Below are 26,932 nucleotides of genomic sequence, written 5' to 3'. Positions count from 1 at the left end.
GAAAAGTCATGAGTTGAAAACACTCCTTTTGACAAAATCCACAATTTGAATTGGTGTAAAATCTTACTTAGTTGAGGTAGGAGAGTTTTTGAGGTCAGTGTCTGAAGTTGGATCACACAATGAGTTCATTTCTCATTGGTGAAAGCCCATTTCTTCAAATATATACATAAACTTACAAATTCAAGATTTGTTCTGGCATAGCATGTGCTTCATCTGCACAATGCCCAACAGACATTATCCCATAATTTTCTGATTCCATTAGAGATGGAATCTGTTCCCAAATATCTGAGGCCTTGATAATTGTTTCAAGATGAGAACAAAAGAAAAATTCTTCTTTAAATGAATCTGAGTGAAGACATCTTGTAGACACCTGGGGACACGATGTCATGTCACTCAGTCCCAACAACTTTCAATTCAAAACATCACAACAGTTTCAAATCAAGAGGGAAAAAATTCTAATAGGTAGTGTCAAATAAGGCACAGACTTTCAAAAACATGACAAAGTGCCACAACTTTTCTTATTGAAAAAAAAAAAAAAAAAAAACCATTTCATATTATCAGTCACCCTACTGCAATTTTAAATAGAGAGTGTGAATGCATTTCAGTGAGCCAACACATCTAATTCAGTATAGGAAATTTCAAAGATCCACCTGATGCATAACAGACAATGACTAATGACCAAAACTAGTTTATCCTTCCAATGCTCTCTTTTCCCACACACTGAAATGAAAGGTTGACTGAATGAAGCCCTAGTTTGATTGTGTAATCCTTGTGTATCTCACATGAAATAACACATATGTGCATATGTATGTATATACCTATGTGACCTCTGTGGAGTAATTATGCTTAATTTCTTTTATTTTAATAATTTCAGTAAGGGAAGCAACTCTTCACATACTTCATTCCTATGATTCACAGTGATGCACAGGCTTCACTATTTTTGTCAGAGCATGAGTGGATGTGAAAGTAGCTTGTTTATAAAAATAGTGGCCATCACACACACATATACACAAACACATATGTTAATATGGTGGGGAGCAAACACAGACACAAACACATAAATATACACACACATATATGTGGACATGGTTAAACGATTCCTGAAGGACTCTTTGCCAAGGAAAAAACGATCCAACTGTGGGACCTCCAAGACAGTGACAGCTAGGGATTTAACAAATAATGGCCACAAGTTACATGGGAAACCTGGACAAACATGTAAAGTCATTTTTACTGCCTCCAGACTTCCTCATGTATCAAAAACCACCAGAAATTGCATCCTTGGGATCATGGCTTCTGTGCGAGAACCATTGAAACCACCTCTTAACGCCCCGTCATAGGAGTTTGAGGCTTCAATGGGCCCAAAAGTACATGACGTCAGACATGAGTTATGTTCTGTTCACTGACGGAACCAGGGTGACCCTTGATGGACCTGATGGTCGGGCAAATGGTTGGGTCTATTTTGGAGATGAGCATCACCAACGTTTACGATGTCAACAACAGGGTGGAGGAGTCATGTTGTGGACTGGTATCATAGGGGACAGACTTGTTGGCTCAGTCAGGATGCCTGAAGGAGTTAATGTGATGGCAGTAGCCTACTACAATCTCCTGAAGGAGGTCTTGGATCTCTGGCTAGATAACATGCTGCTGTCACTTCTGAGGAATCTCATATTCATGCATGACAATGCTCCTGCCCACTCTGCTGGGACCACCCAAAGATTACTAGGTCTTACAGCATACAAGGTGAAAGGTTGATGGTGTGGCTGCCAGCATCTCCAGATCTCAACCCTATCAAAAATCTTTGATCCATCATTAAACAAGATGTTTCTGCTGAAGGACACCAGTTTACATTAAAAGATGTCTTATGGGCATCCATCAAAGCTGCAGCAGAGGAAGTCCAGCTTGCTACTATTAAGAAATTGACAGATTCGATGACTAATAGGGTTTTTGAAGTTATATGTCAAAATGGCACTCATGTGGCTAAATAATTCATTATGTCAATAAATATATTATTATGGTTTTCTGTTAAATATATACTCAATGTATGCTTAATATGTATCATTACCTTTCATTTTCTGAAAAAAAATGTCTAGATGTGCTATTTTCATTCAAAAGCTATTAGTGTGGCTTACCCCAAAACTGAAGAGTCTGAAATAAAAAAGAAAGGACATTACACAGAATAATGAAAACATAACAACGGTGTTGCCACAGTGTGCAAACCAGCTGGGAAAAGTTTTATCAAAATCAATTCACAGAAAACCAAGATATCCTAAATTTCATTCCTAAGCTATTAACATGGTTCTGAGTATATATATATATATATATATATATATATACACACACTAGCAGAGATACCCAGCGTTGCTTGGGATGAAAATGGCATAGTTTGTATATATATATATTGCGTTCATGTTGAAACAGGTGATACAGGAAAGTGCAGCATTGATGACAAAACATTTGTGGAATAAATGTTAAAGCTTTGCATAAATGATAATTTGAGTTTAGCACACCAATTTTGACAGAATTATCATTTTTATAAGAATGGGATACATTATATCTGAAAGCAGCTTGAGGTGTTGTGAAGAACATTTGTATGTGGTAATCTGTGTAATCTGGCATGCTAAACATTATTTTAATGACTCAGCATTAAGTGCTGCAGCATGCCTTTGCTGATCTTGGGAAAATCTCATCTCTCTTCTCTCTTGAGACTCCATCTGATGTGCTGCAGAATGCCTTTGGTAATCTTGAGAAAGTCTCCTCTCTCTCTCTCTTTTCTCTTGAGACTCCATCAGATGTGCTGCAGCATGCTTTTGCTGATGTTGAGAAAGTCTCCTCTCCCTTTTCTCTTGAGACTGTATTTGATGTGTTGCAGCATGCATTTGGTGATCTTTGGAAAGTGTCATGTCCCTTCTGTATTAAGACGCCATCTGACGTGCTGCAACATGCCTTTGCTGATGTTGAGAAAGTCTTAAATATACATGCAAAAAAAACATACATGACAACACACATCTTCACTCTCTCTCTCTCTCACACACATGCATACATGTCCATGTTATATACACGTACATACATCTTTCACTTTCTGCTCTCACTTCAAAGCAAAAGTCACCTTTTCACTTTCTCCTCTCTTTCAATTTCTGCTCTCTTCAAAGCATAAAGAAATAGAAAATTTTTATGGAAGTTAACAAACAATCATATGATCCCATATGATCGAGTTGACAAATTTCCTGCTTCAAATGAAAGAACTTCTTTTGTCACATGCACACACACACACACACACACACACACACACACACACATTAGGTAAAATTTCTATATGAATTATGTTATTTCTTGCTATGTGCACATGCAAAATTACAGCTCAAAATCCTCCTCCTCACTCAAATTTCTTCATTTTTTACTTTTACCGAATTTTTTTCTTAGCAATCCACAGAGAAAAAACAGAGAGTACAAATCTTTAAGAATTTTCTTCTTTCTTTTTTCTTAAAGAAATACCAAAATCTCCTTCCTAAACATCCACCCATCACCTCACCACTTTCAAAAACCTACAAACTCCCAATGTTTCACTTTTAGCTTTTTTGAAAGCGGGGAAGTTTCTTCAGAAATAATGTTATTTACCTGTTGTTTCTAGCATGTGGGGTTTTCTGGTGGTGCTCTAATATTTTTTATGTCTGCTATTTCAGTACAATTCTACGCATGCATGAAACATGAGACGAAAGTGAAACAGGGTATTTTTAGCTTTTTGAAAGTGGGTAGGGGATGGGTGGTGAGGTGGGGGAAGGGACATTGAATGTTACTTTAAGATTAGATTTTTTTTAAATATATATTTCCCAGATTCGTAATCTCTGTATTTTTCTAATTGGATAAAAAAAAAATTTATAAAAAAGTTACAAATTAAGAAATTGTGGTGGGGATGGGGGGAAAATAAAATTTTGAAAAATGTGATTTCTGAACAAAACCCTTTTACATGATGAAACAATACAGAATTTGTGATCCCTCTTAAGAACAGAAAGCACTTTCATGCAAAACCAAACAAATTGTACCCTCCCCACTTCACTATTAAACAAACAATAACTTCCATTATGCCAGTAATCCAGTGCACTATATATCAGCTGTGCTGATTCTGTCCATAAAAAAAGAACAAATAATACAATGCAGCTGTAGGTCATAACACCCAGGAAATGCCAGGATGCATTGCTAGTGTGTCATCATCATCATCATCATTTTGAATCCGGGTTTTGTACCCGTTAACAGGGGTGGCCAGATCTACCTCAATGCCATAGCAATTGCCCTCACACCATCTTGCCTGGTTTTGGGTGTTCTCCCTTAAGCCAAACCTCCCAATCTCCTCCTCCACCGGCACGCCCAGGCAGAGCTCCATCATCACAACAATCCCTATCTCTTGCAGTTATCATTTCCACATTTATTTCTGATGGACCAGCTGCCTTTCCTGTTTTCATTTCCTTCATTACCTCCACTACTTCTTGCCAACTAACCCTCTCCACTGGCCCCTTTACTACAGCAACGTCCACCCTCTGATTCCATTCATTCTCCTCATTCATAATTCCCTCCATATGCTCCTTCCAAACTCTTCCCCTGTCCTTCTCACCAAAATTCAACCTTCCCTCATTCCCCCTCATGCACCTTCCTCCCTCTACATCTCTTCCATCATTTTCCATTGATTTAATAAACCTAAACACTCTATCATTAAGAATTTGACTTTGGATACTTGATAGTTTATTTTTTTATTTGAATTAAATAACATTGCTTTATATTTATGATTCACTTCTTTAAATATGTTTCTCAATGTCAACTTCCAGTATTGATGTAAAAATGGCAGTCTCTCACTCTCTATTTTAATCTTTCATTTTAAATTTTAATTCATTGTTTGTAAACAACTATGATAAATTACTGAAAGAAATATTTATTAAATTCACAAATTAAAATATTCGGCACAAAATAGTTTTTAGTATGCTTTTATTTATACAATCTTTTCATTTCATGTTTATCTCATTCATTATTTGCAATGTTCTCTCTCTCTCTCTCTCTCTCTCTCTCTCTCTTTCTCTCTCTCTCTCTCTCTCTCTCTCTCTCTCTCACACACACACACACTCCAGGTTTGATTTTGCTATTACACAAATATCACATTAAAATTTTGCAATTCAACATGGGGCATCCAAAAACTATGGGCATTCTTTCACTTGAACTTGCACACTTCATCAATTTCTGTAAAAAAATTTTATATATTTACTTTTTGTGCGATGTGTTCAGCTCTATGTACGTTTGCATACATTTATGTGTGTGTGTGTGAGAGAGAGAGTGAAGGGGTGTGTTGTCATGTATACGTACATACATAAATACATATGCATACATCTTTTTTGTATGTATGTGTGTGTGTATGTGTGTGTGTGAGAGAGAGAGAGAGAGAGTGATGTCTAAGTGGAACTCACTCACACACACGCACACATATATACAAAAAAGATGTATGCTTATTTATGTATATACGTATACATAACACCCCTTCACTCTCTCTCTCTCTCTCTCTCTCTCTCGCTCTCTCATACACACACACATGTCCATTTCATCTGTATGTGTGTGTGTGTGTGTGCATGTGGATTTCACAATCACCAGAAAAAAGCAGAGTAATTTTCTTTCTTAATGCTCCTGGTGGCACAGGTAAAACATTTGTAACAACATTGCTTCTCTCCAAGGTAAGGCTACAAAAAAGAATTGCAGTTGCTGTAGCATTGTCTCGCTTTGCTGCCACCATTCTCCTAGGAGGACGAATAACTCATTTTGCTTTTAAATTACCGCTAAACCTGGTCACAAATGACAGTTTATTTTGTTCAGGTTCAGTAGAAGTGTTGTGCCAATGCCACCTTATCATTTGGGATGAATGCATCATGTTACATAGAGGTGTAATGGGACCTTACAGGACCTCAGCGTCAACAATAAATCTATGGGAGGAGTTACATTAGTTTTATCAGGAGACTTCAGACAGACATTACCAGTTATTCTGAGATGAACAAGACCTGATGAAATAAAAGCATGCATTAAGTCTTCACACCTATAGAATAAAGTACAGAAATTATCCTTCAATACTAACGTGCAAGCTTTATTAAATGGGGACCAATGTGCAAAACAGTTTTCAACCTGGCTCCTCCAATTAGGAAATGGGAAAGTACCATTTGATGGGAATGATGATATCAGTTTGGCTCATATTGCTATCATGGTGACTTCCCCAGCTGAATTGAAGAACAGGGTATTTCCAGACTTACATAATAATTATAATTCACATAAATGGTTGTGTGAAAAGGCAATTCTTACTCCAAAGAATGAGACAGCAAGGATTAATCATGAATTAACAAATAAGATTCCAACAGTCATTAAGGAGTATTTAGATGGAGTGGTGGTCTGCTCCACTTTGGGTCACCATTATAGATGGTTAGGTTGTTGTTCCATCTAATGTAACTCCGTTCAGAAGGCTGTAATGTTATTGTGGTAGGAACCCAGTAAAGAAATACATGGAACAAGGTGATAACATTAAATACATTTATTGTGGTCACACGTATATACACACAAGCTGAATGGAAATGGTTGATGTACATTTATTCATATATCTTTATGCATCTGCATGGGTTGTAAGCTGTTAACCCTGGTGAGGAAAGCTCACGAACAGCAATATGTTAGAACCAGTGCAGTGTGTTGGTGTTGTGTAGATGTTGATGACGTTGGTGAGAGAGTTCAGTGCGGTGACGAAGATGGAGGTTGCTGTAGTGTGGTCAGTGGTTAGATCTTAGAAGGTCGGGAACCAACTGACAGTTGAGACTAGGAGAGGTGAGCTTTTATAGCTGATGGTAGGCTCAAATGCTTGTTTGGAACAGACTGTCTCACGTGACTTATTTGAAGGTTGCGATTGGTTGGGTTGCATATTGGCGCACAATAGAGTAAGAGACAAATTGCACCAATACCAACTAATCGGGATGGTAGACACAACGGGGTCCAAAATAGCACCCAAAGGTTAGCTGTTACCTGCTACTTTCATACGTACTTATATATAATAGAGAGAGGAAGTTCACTAGAGTGTGCTACAGACGCCCCCCTCCCCCCGCCATTTTGTGAGAGACAAAATAGACGATAAAGGAAGATATTTCTGTAGCAAAGAGGTGAAAAGGTTGCGTAGCCAGCAAATCTTGATGTGCACATGTGATGGACCTATGTCCAGCTAAGTGGAAATCACGGGAATGTGAAAAATCAAGGTAAATGAGAGAATATTGGCTGCTGTGAGAATGAGCAGTGCCAAGAATTTGCCTGCAAAACAGTGAGTCGTTTGCAGAGGCAAAGGCTGTAGGTGATAGAAAAGCGACAGTGACTAGTGAAGTGAGTCAAGCCATAAAGATGACAGCAAAAGAACGAAGTTCTAACATGCAAGAGACTTGGTGTTGGTCAGGCACCAAAGGAAGAAAATGCACGGAACACTCTATGATGCAAAGAAAAAATGCGTTTATAAGAGGTGGTTTGTGCGTCCTACAAACCAGAGAAGAAATGCATGACAAAAACATGTAAGGAGCTTTTTGCCAGATGAGAAAAGGCTTGAGAAAAAAATTCTGCTGGAATAAACCTAGAAATGGGTCGGAGTGGATAGCATGAGGCAGACAGCATGTGTGTATGTATGTACATTGAGCAATAAAAAAAATATGAACAACACATTTAAAAATCAATAGAGGAACAACAAGGAAAAACATTCAGCAAAGAAAGGTGTCCATCAAATAGAACAAAGCATATATGTACAATGATACAGAAAGAGAGAAAATATGAATGTGGTGTCTATAGCAGCATAAGTCTATTCTCCAGAAAAGTCACTGGCGATGCAAAGTTAGGAAATGTAAATAGTCTGAGACAATTTCTTCGGCCAATGAACCAATCTGCCAGATCATGTTCTGTAAGGTGAAGAATGCGTTTGTGTACTTGGTGTTTTGGTGAGTGGGGGTGGGGGTGGCAGTGTTTGTGGAATGATGGGTGTGTCAGCAAGTGGCTAAATGTTTTGGAAAAGGCTTGTACTTATACATAATAGAGAGGATGTTCACTAGAGTTCGCTACAAGAACAAATCGAGTGATTTAATCCTTGATAATCAAGCTGTCCATTACCCAACAGAGTTCTTTAATTCTCCTGAGCCACCTGGAACTCCTCCACATAAACTTTTCCTGAAGGTAGGAATCCTAATAATGCTTCTAAGAAACTTAAATCCTCCTAAATTATGCAATGGGACAAGGTTGATAGATGCTACTATCATCACTGGATGTGCCTCTGAGGAACAGGTTTTCATTCCAAGAATTCCAATTAAACCAACAGACATGTCATTTGAGTTCAAACAAACACAATTCCAAGTGCAACTTTGCTTTGCAAATTCTATTAATAAAGCTCAAGGTCAGATTTTGAAATCTACTGGCTTGCACTTAACTGAGCCCTTGCTTTTCTCATGGTCAACTTTATGTTGGTTGCTTCTGGGTTGGTAGTTCGCAAGACTTATTTGTCTATGCTCCAAACCAGAAAACAAAGAATGTTTACACAGAAGCTCTTATGTAATTTCCTTCAACAAATGTGGTAGAATTTATCTCCTTTCATAAAAGTGGTAAATTTTGCATTTTCACTTTTTATTATTATTATTATTATTATTATTGTTCAGTAGTTTTATTTTTATAACGTGCTTTCACTTCACTAACGAGCGCAGCTCTGTGCGCCTTGGGTATGTGCTGTGGTTTGCTGTGGTGCTCTTATGTTTACTGTATTGAAAGTGTTTTGCGTAGAATGTGTGCAGTACCCAGTAGTGCAATTTTCTGTATGTTATATATATTTGTAAGTCCTGGTGTTTTTGTTATGTATTTGTCTGAATATTTTTTTATTATACCTAAGGCACCTACTATGATAGGAATTGTTTCTGTTTTTAGATTCCACATTCGAGTTATCTCTATTTCCAGGTCTTTGTATTTTGAAAGTTTTTCCATTTCTTTTAGAGAAACGTTGTCATCTGCTGGTATTGATACATCAATTAGAAAGCATTTTTTTTCTTCATGATCTTATTATTATTATTATTATTATTATTATTATTATTATTATTATTATTATTATTATTATTTTGTATTATGAATTCAGAATCGACTTCCCAATTAAAGAATAAATTGTATCCCACTTGAAGAATAAATTGAATTTACAATAACAAATTTCTATACAACATATTTTGCTTTTATATAACGAACAATTTCATTCCCAAGCAATGCTGTATGCCTCTGCTAGTTATTTCATAAATGTCTGGTACCTCAGACATTCCCTACACCAGGTTCATTTTCATTCTTACAACATCTCCCTCCCTGATGTTCCACTAAGTACTTTATCCAATTATTTCTGTTAAGCTGCAATTATCTAGAGTTCTTTCCAGGTGCAGGCGTGGCTGTATGGTAAGAAGCTAGCTTCCTAACCACATGATTCTGGTTTCAGTCCCACTGCATGGAACCTTGGGCAAATGTTATCTACTAGCCTTGGGCTGACCAAAGCTTTGTGAGTGGATTTGGTAGACAGAAACTGAAAGAAGCCTGTTGTACTCACACACACACATCATCATCATCATCCTCATCATTGTTTAACGTCTGCTTTCCATGTTGGCATGGGTTGGATGGTTTGACTGAGGACTGGCAAACCAGAAGGCTGTACTGGGCTCCAATCTGATCTAGCAAGGTCTCTACAGCTGGATGCCCTTCCTAATGCCAACCACTCCAAGAGTATAGTCCATACTTTCTATGTGACACCACACAAAGGCCAGTCAGGTGGTACTGACAACGACCATGTTTGAATGGTTCCAGGCATGAATGGTTCTTTTTATATGCCACTGGCACAGGAGCCAGTCAGGCAGAACTGGCAATGGCCATGCTTGAATGGTGCTTTTTACGTGCCACTGGCATGGGTGGCAGTCAGGTGGTACTGGCAATGATCCACACTTGAATGGTACTTTTAATGTGCCACTGGCATGGGTGGCAGTCAGGCGGTACTGGCACTGACCACGAGAATGACTTCACATGACTGAACAGGTCTTCGCAAGCACAGTTTATTGGCCAATGATTGAAAGGTACTCTTAAATGGGCTGGTTATGCTGCACTGGCATATGCCACAGTTATGGTCCCACTTGGCTAGCTGGGTCTTCTCAAGCGCAGCATATCTCCAAATGTCTTCACCACCTCATCCCAGGTCTCCTGGGTATACCTCTTCCACAGGTTTCCTCTACTGCTAGGGTGTGACACTTTTTTTACACAGGTGTCCTCATCCATATGTAACACATGACCATACCAGTGCAGTTGTCTCTCTTGCATACCACATCTGATGCTCCTTATGTCCAATTTTTCTCTCAGGGCGCTTACACTCTGTCGTGCAAGCACACTGACATTACACATCCATCGGAGCATACTGGCTTCATTCCTTGCAAGCTTATGCATATTCTCAGCAGTCATGGCCCATGTTTCACTGCCATGTAGCATGGCTGTTCGCACATATGTGTCATACAGTCTACCTTTTCTTCTGAGCGAGAGGCCCTTTGTCACCAGCAGAGGTAGGAGCTCTCTGAACTTTGCCCAGGCTATTCTTATTCAAGCAGCTACACTCTCAGAGCACACACTCCTGCTATTGACTTGGTCACCTAGGTAAAACTTGTACTTTTTCCCCCTGGCATGTAACAGAAGCTGTTTTGTGTACATTTTCAGTGTTTCTTACCCCTGAGCATTTGCCACGCACAAAAACTATCTTCTCAGTTAGCCTTCCTTTGATATTGCTACACCTCTTATGTGTCCATAGCTTACACCGAGTACATCTTATGCAATTTCTACCCACGCCTTTTCTACAGATCAAGCAGGGCCATCTACTGAAGGGATTTGAGATTTGTCTTGCTCCTCCAGGTGCCGAGGTGCAAGCCGATGGACTTGTTCTTGTTAACTTTTGTCCCTGCCACTGCCTTGTATCCTTTGATAGTGTCCTCTACACAAGGTAGCTGAGCCTCATTGGACACAATGATGGTGATGTCATCCACATAAGCAGAGACTGACTTACTACATCCAATTTCATTGGGGGTGCGCCCCAAATTCTCCAACTCAAGAGCCAACTCATACAGAAGCGGAGACAGGGGACACCCTTGATAAACTGAGTGCTGGATCGAAAACGGCTCCGACAGGTAGCTGTTTATCTGAACTGTGGATTTGATGCCGCAATACATTGCGAAGATCCACCTACAGAAGTCTGGGCCCAGCCCATCCGCTTCGAGGACCGCCCCAGGTACTGGTGGTCTACCCTATCAAACACTTTACTTTGCTGATTAATTTACCCAACCTGTCAAAGGTGTAGTGTATAAGGTGAAGATTGTCCTGGATCGACCTGCCTGGAATGACACATGTCTGCGCCTTCCCTACAGGCTTCTCCATGAAACGCATCAACCTTTTTGCTAACACCTTGGCCAAAATCTTTAACTCTACTTCTGTTGCCAGTTTGTGTAGACGCCTGCCAGCAGGTCCCTGAACAAGTCCGGCATGCTACAATAAAACTCATAGGGCAGAACATCCAGCCCCAGCGACTTGTCCGTAGCGCACTTGGTCAAAACTTCTTTGACCTCTGCAGGTGTAATCAGTCCTTGAAAGCATTCTGCCTCACGTGCCAAGAGTTGCGGCCCACCAGTGAGGAAGCCCTTTAGGGACTCCCCACACTCGAGCGCCTCGCTCTTCCCAAACAACCGGGCGAAATGCTGGTGAAAGGCCTTTTGCATCTTTTCCTGTTCATAGATCTTACGCCCTTGTTCATCAGTTAAAGACTTTATAAGAGGCTTTTTTGCCCCTCTGACACTCCACACGATGGGCCCATCTGGCAACGTTAATACCTTCTTGGCCCACAGCACATAGCTTAGCTCTAACTCTGCAGACTTCGTGTTTAGCTTTGAGGTGACAGTACAAGACCATTCTTGCCACCAGCACTCCATCTGCAGAGCCAGGTTCTATAGCCTTGTCTAAATCCTTAACTAGTTCCCTTTCTATTTTAGATCTATCTAAACTTAGCTGATTGCTAAATCTAATAGACTCTAAATGAATGGCTCCCTTGAGGGCGTGCCACCACCTATTATTAATGATGGCACCACATAGTACCCTCTGTACTAATTCCTTAATCCGGGCACGGAAGGCTTCACAAGCCAAAGTAGACTTGTTTATCTTTCAGTATCCAGGTCCCTGACTATGATATTTATCTGTATGCACCTCACACATTACAAATTTGTGATCCGTGTAAGGTACAATACAAAATTGTGGACAACTAAAAGTATTCCTATCTCTTTCTCTAACAAATACCCTGTCTATATAAGATCTGGGTGAGCAGTTGTTATTACTCCACATCCACTGTGGAATGCTCGGCTCATCCAGTCTGTAATGGTCTACTAGATTATAGCTCTCTAGTAGACCCTTGAGGCCAGGATTTCCCCTCCTATCGATCAAGCCAACACTATCCACCCGTACATCGAGGATAGTGTTAAAGTCTCCAAACAGAACTACCGCTTTTGACATCACTAGAAAGTGCTCTAGGAGTCAATAGAAACCAGATTGCCTACACTTCTTTGGAGCATAGACAGCTACCAACCTGAAGGACTGTTTACTCTCGTGAGTCACATCTAGGATGACCAGCCTACCTTCTGGGTCCAGAAAGACTGTACTTACCTGTAAGTCCAAGTTCTTCCTGAGTAGGACCACCACACCCCCTCCTCATCGGCGAGGAGAAATAAATTTCTCATAGCCATTGAGAAGAGGTGAGAGTGCTTGTGGTCCAATCATCTTGGACTCAGTTGCAATGCATACATCAATATCTCACGACCTGAGGTCGTTCAGGAGACAAGCTTGTTTCCATTTCGACCCCAGCCCACGTACATTTATACTCCCTAACTTAATTGCCATAGTGAAAAAAGGAAAAAAAGTAGTAACTTACAGTTTGAGTTTAGGGAGGGACTGCACAAATTCGGCTGCCTCCCCATTCTTTCCTTTTAATGGTTTAGCAGCTGGGCTTGTTATTAATTTTTTGCCTTCCATTTTGGAGCTGACGTCTCTGATATCCTCTGGATACCTTCCCTTCAGCTTCAAAAATAGGCCCATGTGCATTTTTGCGAATCTAAATTCGGGGGCATATCTTTCGTTATTTTGAAAACTCAAGCCTTGTGGTGCACTCTTATGATTTTAGACAATGGCTTATTTTTTTCCATGTAGGAAACAATTCTTTCTTGTGTTTTGGGGAGGGATTTGGTAAAAGGTTTCACCATGGGGTTGGTCTGGAGAATTTTGCTTTGTGTGTCTGTTGTGTGTTTGAGCGATTTTTTTGTTTGGGGAGGGGAGTTTGGGACTTGTACTTTTTCTTTTGTGTGTTACTGTTGTATATTCCATTTCATCACTCTTATCTGTCTTTTCCTCTGCCATTGCTCTCTCTTTCGTTTCTGTTGCATTTTCCAGCTTTTCTTCTCTTCCTTTTACCACCTTCACAGCTTTTTGGGGAGGGGATTCGTTGTCTTTCTTTTTCGTGCACTTTGAGCGGACGTGGCCCTTTTCTCCATCTTTGAAGCAATGAGGCCTATGTCCCTCAATGGCTACTCTCATGGTTAGCACCCTATTGGGCAAATTTTCTAGCGTTTCATTCGACGCTTGAATGACCATTTCTAGGGTCTGGCCTTTCCAGTTGACAGCTTCACGCTTTTTCAATTGCAAAATCGTCACTGCCTCCTCCAAATAACCTCATAACCAGCTGGGATCTCATCTACTGTAATTTTCGCTATTCTGTCACCAAAGTATGTGGGTAGCAGAATTATCTCGTCGTTTCTTAAGGTCTTCATGGAGACCTCCTTCACTACGTTAGCCGTTTTGAACTGCACTTCCACCGTTGTGCTTCTCGTTTCATGGCTAACATAGGTTACTCGGTCCCATTTTGGAGCCATACACCTTTCAACAATGTCATTCTTCACGTCCATAATTTTCCACCACCGTTGGCACATTTATCGCTTGCACTCTCTCTGGAGGAGGCAGTAGTTTGGTATCGCTACCTCTTTTTCTAATTAAGTTACAACACTTAAATAGTTGTTCCATCTTCACCTCCATTTCCGTTACATTGCCGCTCACTGCAGCTGAAAAATTGGGTCTTTCCTTTTCCTGTGTTTTCATTTCATTTTCTCTGGTATTACCTTTTCCCATTGCAGGAAAATCTTTTTTTGATGCAATATTAAATTCCATCATATACTTTTTTTTTAATTGCCAAAAATGACAAAAATGACCAAATAAATTCACTACCCAGCAACAGGTAAAGAAAAACAGTTCAGCAATTATAAATTTTTTTTTTCCACAATAATTTTAAAACAGAATTTTTTGTCCTGTCGGGTGAAAATTACTGTTCCACGAAGGACAACAGTTCAGTTCAAAGCAAAATACACAAAAATATCACAATACCAGACAAAAACACATGGAACAAACTCGCATAACTTTGGTAACAGCAAATTACAACGTAAAAAATCAGAGTCTGCTAGAGATGGCAGTAGCTCACTTTTGCTTGCAATATATATAATTTCAAGCAACATACAGTTGCTGATTTGCAACAAGCAAAGATGCTAGTTCTAAAACCTCTCTAAGAGATCAACGCAGTAGTTGTACTAACAAGTAATGTTCGTAGCCACTTCATCATGACTGTCCATTCGAATGGACTTTACTGCAATTATTTTCATATATATATATCATCAACATCATCATTTAACATCTGTTGTCTGTGCTGGCATAGGTTGGATGGTTTGACCAGGGCTGGTAAGCTGGAAGGCTGCACCAGACTCCAGTCTTTGGCATGGTTTTCTATGGCTGGATGCCCTTCCTATCGCCAACCACTCCAAGAATGTAATGAGTGTATTTACGTGCCACTGGCACAGGTGCCATTTGCATGACACCGGTATCTGCCACAGCTGCGATTTTGCTTGGCTTGATGGGTCTTCTCAAGCATGACATAATGTCAAAGGTCTGTCATTGCCTCTCTGAGGCCTAACACTCAAAGGAACTCAGCCACTTTGCCACTGTGAGGCCCAACGCTTAAAATGAACACAGTCACTTTGCCTCCATGAGGCCCAAGCTTGTGTCTCAATGAGGTCCAATGCTTGAAAGGAACTCAGCCACTTTGCCTCTGTGAGGCCCAATGTTCCAACGGTGCTCTTTATATGCCGCCGGCATGGGTGCCAGTTATGTGACACCAACATCAGCCATGACTATGATTTCACTTGGCTTGACAGGTCTTCTCAAGCACAGCATATCGCCAAAGGTCTCGGTCACTAATCATTGTCTCGGCGAGGCTCAAATTTTCAAGATCATGCATCACCACTTCATGCCATGTCTTCCTGGGTCTACCTCTACCACATGTTCCCTCCACAGTTAGAGATCGGCACTTCTTTACACATCTGTCCTTGTCCATACGCATCACACAACCATACCAGCACAGTCGTCTCTCTTGCACACCACATCTGATACCTCTTATGCTTAACTTTTCTGTCAAGATGCTTACACTGTCAAACATGCACACTGACATTGCACATCCAGCAAAGCATATTGGCTTCACTTCTTTCAAGCCTATGCATGTCCTCAGCTGTCACAGCCCATGTCTCACTGCAGTGTATACACAGGCATCGTACAATCTGCCTTTAACTCTGAGAGAGAGGCCCTTTGTTGCCAGCAGAGGTAGGAGCTCTCTGAACTTTGCCCAGCCTAATCTTATTCTCACAGCTACGCTCTCAGAGCACCCACTTCCCTACTAACTTGGTCACCTAGATAACTGAAGCTATCTACTACCTCTAGCTTGCCCCATTGGCAGTTGATGGAGTCTATTTTTTGCTCATTTTCAGCATTTACTGTAGCAGTGCACCTTCCACATACAAAAGGTAGTTTCCCTGTTAACCTTTCTCTGATATTGCTGCACCTTTTATGTGTCCAAAGCTTACACTGGGTGCATTTTATGGAGTTTCTACCAACGCCTTTTCAACAGGTTCAGTAGGGCCATCTACCTGAAGGAATTTGTGATTTGTCTGCCTTCCTACTTACTAAGACTTTGGCTTTTGCTAGGTTAACTCTAAACCCTTCAATTCTAGACTTTGCTTCCATACCTGGAACTTCTCTAGTTCTGGTAGTGATTCAGCTATAAGAGCAAGGTAATCAGCATAGCGGAGCTCCCAGGGGCAGCATGTCTTAAATTCCTCCATTATTGCCTGGAGGACTGAGATGAACAAGAGGAGGTTGAGCACCGATCTTTGGTGAACCCCTACTTGTACCCTGAATTCTTCAGTGTACTCATTGCCAACCTTCACCTTTCTTGTAGCATCCCTGTACATGGCTTGTACAACTCTCACAAACCACTCATCTATCCCTAGTTTCTGCATTGACCATCAGATAAGGGATCAGGGGACCCTGTCAAAGGCTTTCTCCAAGTCAACAAAGGCTAAGTACAGAGGTTTATCTTTAGCTAGGTATTTCTCCTGTAGCTGTCTAACCAGAAATATAGCATCAGTGGTGCTTCTCCCTGGCACAAAACCAAACTGCATCTCATCTAGGCAAACTCTCTCCCTAATTAGTTGGGCTATGATTCTCTCTGTAACTTTCATCACCAGATCCAACAATTTGATATCTAAGGTATCACCTTTACTTTTGTAGCAGTTGACTATGGTGCTGTTACACCAGACATTGTGTATGACTCCCTCATGGACCACCTGATTTACAATACAGGTGACTAGACCATAACCCACTTCGACAGATATCTTAAGCATCACAGCAGTGATTCCTGGTGGACCAGCGGCTATTGATATATATATATATATATATAAATATATATATATATATATATATATATATATATATATATATATAGGCGCAAGAGTGGCTGTGTAGTAAGTAACTTGCTACCAACCACATGGTTCCGGGTTCAGTCCCACTGCATGGCACCTTGGGCAAGTGTCTTCTACTATAGTCTCGGGCCGACCAAAGCATTGTGAGTGGATTTGGTAGGCGGAAACTGAAAGAAGCCCGTCGTATATATGTATGTATATATATATATATAATCAATATATTATAAATTAACTACCAACAAAAATAACTGGTAAGCTAACTCAAAAAATCATCACCAAAATAGCAGAAAAAAAAACGACAGTGAAGGTATGCAGACTCTTCAAGAATCGATCCTTTTGGTTATATTAATAATAATAAAGGGGTTACGACGCAAAAACGTATATATTCAAATGACATATTTATCTTCTTCAATATATATTTCAGTATAAAGAATTCATTAAGAGACTTAATAAATCAAAATTTCTTTACACATCTTCAGGAATAAATATAACATCAGAAAAACTACATTCGGTTTCAAAATACAAACCGTTCATAGCGAAAAAAATTTCACAATTACAAAAACCGAACAAAATTTTTCAAAATTTTAGCAAAAAGAATGCTATTACCTACATGCATGCATCCGCGTGTGTGCCCGTACACACACGCACACACGTTCATTCGCGCGCACACGTGCACGCTCACATGCATATGCATGCATACACAAACAAGCAAAATTCACAAGCCATAAACACACACACACACACATATACACACACACACATACATCCACATACATATATATATATATACATATATAAAAATCATTTAAAAATATGTTATAAAATTATATATACATATACATAAAAAAATACATATACACATACAAAACACCATACACACATATATACATATATATACATGTACATATACATACACATATACACACACATATACATACATATACACATATATACATACATATACATATATACCGAGCGAGATCGTTGCCAGTGCCCCTGGACTGGCTCCTGTGCGGGTGGCATATAAAATACACCATTTTGAGCATGGCCGTTGCCAGTACCGCCTGACTTGCCTTCGTGCGAGTGACACGTAAAAGCACCCACTACACTCTCTGAGTGGTTGGCGTTAGGAAGGGCATCCAGCTGTAGAAACTCTGCCAAATCAGATTGGAGGCTGGTGTAACCATCCAGTTTCACCAGTCCTCAGTCAAATCGTCCAACCCATGCTAGCATGGAAAGCGGACATTAAACGATGATGATATATATATATATATATACACATATATACACACATACAAAACATCACACACACACATACATACATATATACATATACATACATATATATACACACATATATATACATATATATATACATATACACACAAATATATATACATATACATACATACACACATACATATACATATATATACATACACATACATATATACACACATACAAAACATTACACACACACATATATACACACATACATATATATATATATATACATATAAATATATATACATATACATACATACACACATACATATACATACACATACCCATATACATATATACACACATACATACACATATATACACACATTTTTCCACGTATACCCATGCATACGTATATACACTTGCACATGTATATGAACGGATGTACGAATAAGTAAATAGAGCAATAGCAGAACTAAAAATACTAAAACCCAGACCCTAATACCCGATCATAACAAAATTCAGCTATAGGAGAAAATAAACAATGAAATTAACTAAACCAAAAATAAGTATGTTTGCGAACGTGAACACATCTGAACCCATTATATGTTAGTTTATTAATTAGTTTATGCTTTGAAAATGGAATAAAAAACTACTCAAGATTGCACAAGTTGCAATACCTCCTACCCTTATCGTAAGGGAAATCCTCCCAATAATAGACCATTCTAACGAAAAGTTCTTATTTTGTTCTTTTAACCCCCAAATAAACCTACTAAGACTAGTACTAGCTTTTTTACTCCTATCTCTAAACGTATTAAAGTGACAAGAAATTCTCCTACAAATCTTATCCGAAGAACAACCCACATAAACGCTAACATCTGTATCGCTCTTAACCTTACACTGATACACTATATTCCTTAATCTCACGTTCGGACCCTCAAACCTTAACCTCCTGGGATTAATCTCAGTTACCTCAATCGTAGAACCTATAATATTATTACCTAAGTGCCTGTCTTAAGAACTTTAGAATTATGTGCTGCAATAAGCTGCTCTAGGTTCTTAGTATTGGAAAAACCAAACCTAACACTATGCGTATTAATAATTTTACCGTAACGCGAATTTGAAGGGAAATGCTTACTAATTTCCTCCCTAAACTGAGCTACCAAATTCGACTTAACATTTTTACCAAATGGTAAAATAAACCAAAGATAACCATTATTAATATTATTAAAGCCTTTTGCAAAATACCTAAAACATTTAGAATTACGCATGACATTATTACGAGTATATCTATGATCATAATTTTTTTAATTATTATTCCTAACCAACCTAACCTTATTATTCCTAACATCCCTATCTACTCTAACCTCACCAGATTCAGGTTCAACATAATAAACCTTATCTTTAAAACCAGCCCTATTTAGAGCTTCATTATCGGAAACAACACGATTAGCTGATAACTTAGAAAGCCTAATCGAAATATTTCTAACTAAATTATCAATAATACTTCTAGGGTGGTTAATCCATCTACTTATATATTTCAAATTAGTAGACGGTTTATGGTACGGTCTATACGTATCGTTTTTTATATCAAGTGTCACATCTAAATAATTAGCTAGCGAAACATCATCATCGTAAGTGACACTCATTCCCATCCTATTAAAAAATCTAGATAACCTACCTTTAAGTCTCTGCAAACATTGGGTAGAATAATTCCTAATATAAATAAGACAATCGTCCCTATATAAACCGCCCCTAACCATAGGGAATTGATCAGCCAATTCACACAAAATATAGGAACCCACAACATCCGCTATTTGAGCTGAGTCAGAACTTCCCATAGGAACATCGAAAGCATTAGGAGTATCTTTACGAATCCAAATCTTATCATTAAAAGAAATAAAGGACTTCCGAGCAGCTAACACTACTTCTATTTCATCCCTAGTAAGCCCTGCCTTGTTATGAAAGAACCAAAGAGCCTTATTAAGTACGCTAGGGTTAATAGAAGCATAAAAATTAGAAATATCAAACTGTATAAATTTAGCATTACTTTTGTTCTCAATAGAACGAAACCACTCAATAATCTGATCAGTACTAGACCATAAATTCAAAAGTAATCCATCAATTATAAGAATATACCTATCCAAAATACTTTTACTAATAATCCCAATGTCGGATTTAGCCGGGCAAATAAGCCTCAAAGATGGTTGAGTCCAAAAATTAATTTTATGGTCTTTAAGAAGAAACCGCGGTTCCTTCGGCACTATAGGTTCAGTTCTGTCCGCAATATTATATTTCTCCATTAGTTTCTTAACATCCAAATTGGTCTTTCTGAGCGTCCATCCATTTGTAATTTTATAATTTTTTTCAATCTCCTTCCTAAGTAAATTCATGTAATGCTCCTTATTCAGTTTATAAATATTTCTAGTCTTGTCAGATTTAACGAAAATTCCTTTATCACTTTTCACTTGTTTGGTAACAGTATTAAGATATCTCAAATGCTGGTTCTTGTATGGCGATTTACGAAACTTAATGTTCTTAACAATCGACCAAATATCTTCTTCAAACTTATCTAACCTATAATTTATAAGGTGGGTTGTTTCTGGAACGAAACAATTTCTTAAACTTCAGTTCATTCTCAGGTAAATCAGTTATTTGTTCTTACTTGTCAAAGAAAAACGCCTTCCAACGAATTCTGTTAATAAATGAATGTGTCTTCCGGATAAGTTCTTTAATATATACATTATTAGGTGGAATAGGTATATCTTTCAATGAAGCGTCTATGTTAAATAACTCCACAGGTAATGATTAAATAGCTGTTTGTCCAAGAAAAACAGTAAAAGTTCAATATCAATATATTATAAATTAACTACCAACAAAAATAATTGGTAAGCTAACTCAAAAAATCATCACCAAAATAGCAGAAAAAAAACGACAGTGAAGGTATGCAGACTCTTCAAGAATCGATCCTTTTGGTTATATTAATAATAATAAAGGAGTTACGACGCAAAAACGTATATATTCAAATGAACATATTTATCTTCTTCAATATATATTTCAGTATAAAGAATTCATTAAGGGACTTAATAAATCAAAATTTCTTTACACATCTTCAGGAATAAATATAACATCAGAAAAACTACATTCGGTTTCAAAATACAAACCGTTCATAGCGAAAAAATTTCACAATTACAAAAACCGAACAAAATTTTTTAAAATTTTAGCAAAAAGAACGCTATTACCTACATGCATGCATCCACGTGTGCGCCCGTACACACACGCACACACGTACACGCTCACATGCATACACAAAGAAGCAAAATTCACAAGCCATAAACACATACACATACATCCACATAAGATGTGTAAAGAAATTTTGATTTATTAAGTCTCTTAATGAATTCTTTATACTGAAATATATATTGAAGAAGATAAATATGTTCATTTGAATATATACGTTTTTGCGTCGTAACTCCTTTATTATCATTATAATTATATATATATATATATATATATATATATATATATATATATATATATATATATATATATATATATATATATATGTATGTATGTATGTGTGTGTGTGTATATGTTTGTGTGTCTGTGTTTGTCCCCCCAACTTCACTTGACAACCGATGCTGGTGTGTTTACATCCCCGTAACTTAGAGGTTCGGCAAAAAGAGACCGATAGAATAAGTACTAGGCTTACAAAGAAAAAGTCCTGGGGTCGATTTGCTCGACTAAAGGCGGTGCCCCAGCATGGCCGCAGTCAAATAACTGAAACAAGTAAAGAGTAAAGAGTATATGTATGTATATATATGTGTGTGTGTATATATATATATATATATATATATATATATATATATATATATATATATATATATATATATATATATATATCTGTATATGGTTGGTGTTAGGAAGGGCATCCAGCCATAAAACCATGCCAAAACAGACTCAGTAGCCTGGTGTAATCTACCTGGTCAGCGTCTGTCAAACCGTCGAACCCAAGCCAGCATGCAAGGCGGATGTTAAATGATGATAATGAGATACGTATGTTTGTATCTATGTGTTTGTGTGTGTGTGTATATAAGAATCGGGGGCTAATGTAGTTTCGCACCTCTCCTTGAAAAATGCCTTTTGTTGAGAAAAGTTTTTCGGATCCCTACGTTTTAGGGCATAAGTACAGATTTCTGCCCCCGCCCCGACTTTGGATCATCATAAGTTTCAGAAAAATGGATATTTTTTAATGATATTTTCTACGAATATATGTTATATCATGAAGATTCCGAATATACAAAATTTTTGGGGAAAGTGTTTTAGGAGGGGGTTGGGTGGGAAATTTCGGAAAATTCACCGGAATTCACTTCAATTCGTCTTAACTTTTAAGAAAATGGATATTTTTTAATGAAATTCTCTACAAATATACCTCGGACTACGTAGATTCCGAGGATATAGGAATTTTGGGGGAAAATAATTGGGGGTTATTTTTGCGAACCGTTCCCCACTCAGGGGTGTTTCTGAACAAGTTCATATTTGTTTCATTTTCTCCATGGTGTACGTTTGTACATCCGTAGATTTCTACCACACATGTAATTAAAACGTTCAAACGGTGAATTATTCCATTCAATATCATATTTATTATAGCGATTATGTAACAAATTACACTTTACACTTCTATATTTAACTGTGCGTGTATATTCCTTACTTTTGCTTCTGGTGTCTTCTGCCTTTCTATCAGAAACGTTTACCTGGGAATTTACTTAAAGTGAAAAAAAAAAAAAAATCGTATGCAACAGATAAGTTGTCTTAATAACACATTTATGTGTACCAGACCTTTAGCTGTTATTTTTAGCATAATGAGTCTTCTGGTGAGGGCTTCATTTGCCTTCATTGCCTGTTGTTGCTTCAGTAGAAATCTACGGATGCACAAAACAGAAAATGAAACAAATATGAAGGAAACACACTCGAGTGGGAAGCAGTTCTCAAAAATAACCCCCCAAATTCCTATGTTCTCGAAATCTACATAGTCCGAGGTATATTTGTAGAGAATTTCATTTAAAAATATCCATTTTCTTTAAAGTTAAAACGAATTAAAGTGGACTCCGGTGAATTTTCCGAAATTCCCCACCCGACCCCCTCCTAAAATTTTGTATATTCCGAATCTACATGATGTAACATATATTCGTAGAAAATTTCATTACAAAATCTCCATTTTTCTGAAAGTTATAATCACATAAAGTCGGTGGGGTGGGGCAGAAATCTGTAGTTATGCCCGTTTTTGATGGCGGAGATTACGAATATGCAAAAAAAGAAAAACTATCCCACCCATTCCATTTAAAATTTTGAACTTTTTTCGAATTTTTTTCCCCCATGTTTTTAGATAACGGAGATTCCGAATATGCAAGAAACCACGTTTTCAAAATTCAATAAGCATATAGATATGTATATAAAGAGATGGAGAGATATGAATGTCTTCCTGGGGCTAAAAACAACAGGGAAAGACTTTCGCTTCCCCCACCCCCGATAAGGGATCGGGGGACACTACCAAAGGCTTTCTCCAAGTCAACAAAGGTTAAGTACAGAGGTTTATCTCCGGCTAGGAATTAGAAAACAAAATCAAATAATTCAACGACAAAAATTTGGGGGTGGAGAGGTGTGGAATAAAAAATTTGAAAAGTTGTGGATTTAAATTTTCTTTTCTTTTTTTGTTTTGTTTTTGGAAAAATTATAATTTTCGTTGCTAAAAACAAGAATGCAACAATTTTACTTTTTATGGTGCAGGTATGGATGTGTGGGACGAAGTTTGCTTCCTAACCACAGGGTTCTGGGTTCAGTCCCACTGAGTGGCACCTTCAGCAAGTGTTTCCTACTATAGTCCCATACCGACGAAAGCCGTGTGAATGGATTTGGTAAATGGAAACTGAATGAAACTTATCGTATGTATGTGTGTGTTTGTCCTCCATCACCGCTTGATAACCGGTGTCGGCTTGTTTATGTCTCCGTAATCTAACAGTCTGGTAATCTAATAGATTAGATAAAATAAGTACCAAGCTTTAAAGAAATAAGTAACGGTGATTGATTTGTTCGACTAAAACCTTCAAGGCGTTGCCCCAGCATGGCCGCGGTCCATTGCTTGAAACAAAAGATAAAAGTGATATCCAAGTTTGACAGGTTATTTCTGAGATAGCCAAAAAGTGTTATCTCCGTTTTCACTTTTTGATCATAAAATGAATGAATAATTGTTTTCCGTTACCTTCCTTTTGAAATTTCTTTCTTTCTTTTTTTTTCTTTATTTACACGACATCTTCTCGTCTTGGCTGCGAAGACAAGTTCGCTGCATTCAGCTCATAATGTTAAAAACTGGAACAAATAACAAATGTCACCTAACAATATATTGTTTAACTTTAATAATTCCGCTGATCCAATGCCCAGGTCTACTTCTTTAATTTTACCGATCCCAGAAGAATGAAAGCTAAACTTGAACTCAAAATGCGAAATCATTTTGTTTGACGCTCTAATGATTCTAGCAATTTGACTCCCTTAATGACTGGTGGTTGCATCTGGAATACCTTTGATCTGTTTAATGGGATTAACCAAGAGGCTAAATAACAATTACAAAAATTAATTAACAACGATGAAGTATAGTGAACAAGATAAACATGCTAATATTGTTTCTAACAGTACCCTTAGAATGCAATAAATATATACACACCAAGGAAATAAATAACACAACAAATCTAATTGCTAATTGGCCGTAAATCAACTACATTTCAAAGTCAACATTTGATGATATTTGGTAGGCGAATGTCTTTTACTAAATTTACCAACTTTTCTAACAACCATTATATTTACGTTATGCTGTTGCTAAGAGATGAATGGGAGTCTTTTTTTTTTTTCACGTTCACGGTATTACTTTTATAAACACGAACTAGTTTTAAGATTGAAAGCAAATTTTTGATTTTAAAAAGAAATTTTTAAAAAGGGAGTAATAATAAAAGAAATTTCTGTTATGTGGTAATAAATCTCGCCGTGACGAGACGTGAACAATGAACTGTAGAGAGCATTACTCGGGGAAAATGCCGACGGATTTGGTGAGTTAAGGGTTTTTTTTTTAACATAATAAATTCGTAAATTTTGCTCGATTTTCTTAAAGGAAATATTTAAAAAGTTTTTCCCCTGTATATTATTATACGGTTATATGTATTTGTTTGTTTCTCTTGTTGGTTATTTTTATTAAATATGAAGTTGAGATTTCGTCGAGTCACTGTTTGTTGTGATTGATAGCGGCTGGTTGTTGTCTCCCGACAACACTCGACAAGATTTATTTTATTCCTTAATTGTATATTTTAAAATGTCTAAAAAATTTACAAAACAGGACCATATATACTTATGAAGGTTTTTTGAGCCTGTCTCCAATAAACACAGTCTTAACTATACATTGTGTAGTCTGGCCACAAGGCCATAGTTGAAAGCTAATTGAAATAGGATACCACAGATCTTTATTTTATCGTCCCCTGTTAGAGATGTTGCTATCAAACAAAACACTAAAATGAATTCTGTTTAATCTAACGTTGTTGCCTACCTGCGAATGATTCTCTTTTGTCTATGGAGGTAGACAATTCCAGTATTTGTGGGAGATGGACTGTTGTATACAGACTGTTCAACAATCACAGACAGCATGGACTTAAAACTAAAAATGATGATCATTCTAGCCTATTACTACATGAAAAAAATGGAATGTAAAGTATTGGGAGTCGTTTTAGTTTTATCAACTACAAACTTTGGGTCTTGTAGTAAGTGAGCAGTTGTCTATAATTGGAGATTTGTTTAAATAACAATAATGAAAATTATTTGACCCAATCCGGTTTTTGAAATCTAAACTAACGTACAAAATTTCTCTGTTCAACGTTGGTGGTTGTTTAATCTGCTAGAAGAAGTAGCCAGATATTCCTCAAATCGCATCATACTAATAGTGTCTTCATTTAAGAAATGACGCATTGGATGATGTCGTCTTAGACATACCCCCACCACCAAAAGACAAGGCGGTTACAGCGGCAAATAGTTTTGATCAGGGCCGATATGGAGCAAAACAAATGGTCACCCTAAACAAGAAACCTAACAAGGGGAGCCCCACTTAATTCTGTCATTAAAGAAGCAACTTCGTCTATTAGTTTGTGTTTCTGCCACCAAGCCTACAATACTTCCATAAATACCAATCTGCTTTCTCTTCTAACCATGAACTATATATATCAGCATGTATTCACTTCTAATGCAACGCTGTTTACTAGCTTCTTGACGCAAACATCAACGTTTCTCTGAGCTTTTGTGTTTATAGCCACTATAACGCTGTTCACCAGTCCAGACAACGACAGGGCCTCTACGTAGTCGATCGACTTCCTAGAAAATCACCCTTAATTCCCTCAAATCACACCCTGCCGCCCTAGAAAATAGTAGGTTACGTTGAAGACTGTAGTTCTTGATACATAAAAAGCTTTGATAGTTATGAGAGGAATGTCTTTAATCATAGGTGTGCTCAATCAGCGCTGACTTAAGTCTAAACAACAACAACAATAACTAGTCTGGTGTTTTGTTCTAAGCCTCCTAATGTTAATTCTTCGTTATTCCATGACTTGCTAGAAATAGCTGCCAAATTACCCACAAACTACACTTATTTAGCCTGTCATAAAAACGGATTCGTTTAACGTGATCCTGGCTTTCTTGTACATTGGAAAAGACCTGATGGTTACCTGTAATAATACATTTGATTTGCTCTATCAATGTTGACCTGG

At 37.8% G+C, this 26,932-nt stretch overlaps 2 protein-coding genes and 1 long non-coding RNA gene across 4 annotated transcripts in view; 2 read left to right on the top strand and 1 right to left on the bottom strand.

The window, feature by feature from the left end:
- Window positions 1-1,368: 1,368 nt before the first annotated feature.
- On the top strand, window positions 1,369-1,752 carry LOC106879343 (uncharacterized). The gene has a single exon (XM_014928854.2). The coding sequence runs from the start codon at window positions 1,369-1,371 to the stop codon at window positions 1,750-1,752; it is 384 nt and encodes a 127-aa protein (XP_014784340.2).
- Window positions 1,753-24,409: 22,657 nt separating this feature from the next.
- LOC149134645 (uncharacterized) lies at window positions 24,410-24,983 on the bottom strand. The gene is made up of 2 exons (XR_016242597.1): window positions 24,856-24,983; window positions 24,410-24,503 (listed from the first exon to the last, which is right to left on the bottom strand). It is a non-coding gene; the product is annotated as an uncharacterized LOC149134645 (long non-coding RNA).
- The window catches only part of LOC106867052 (nuclear protein localization protein 4 homolog), a 63,355-nt gene continuing 61,343 nt past the window's right edge, over window positions 24,921-26,932 (top strand). The window contains exon 1 of one of the 2 annotated variants that reach the window (XM_089355121.1): window positions 24,921-24,939. Coding sequence is in view for 1 of the 2 variants with exons in the window: in XM_089355120.1 (XP_089211246.1) it covers window positions 25,220-25,234 (15 nt within the window). In the remaining variant the exon portion in view is untranslated. Of the gene's footprint in view, window positions 24,940-25,191; window positions 25,235-26,932 lie in introns of those variants that run through there. The other variant, XM_089355120.1, reaches the window with a different exon arrangement.

Source organism: Octopus bimaculoides, chromosome 7 (genome assembly GCF_046866305.1).
Source record: "Octopus bimaculoides isolate indiv1 chromosome 7, ASM4686630v1, whole genome shotgun sequence".
In the NCBI taxonomy this organism is placed as follows: Eukaryota; Metazoa; Mollusca; class Cephalopoda; order Octopoda; family Octopodidae; genus Octopus; species Octopus bimaculoides.
This window is presented reverse-complemented; position numbering and strand designations above follow the sequence as displayed.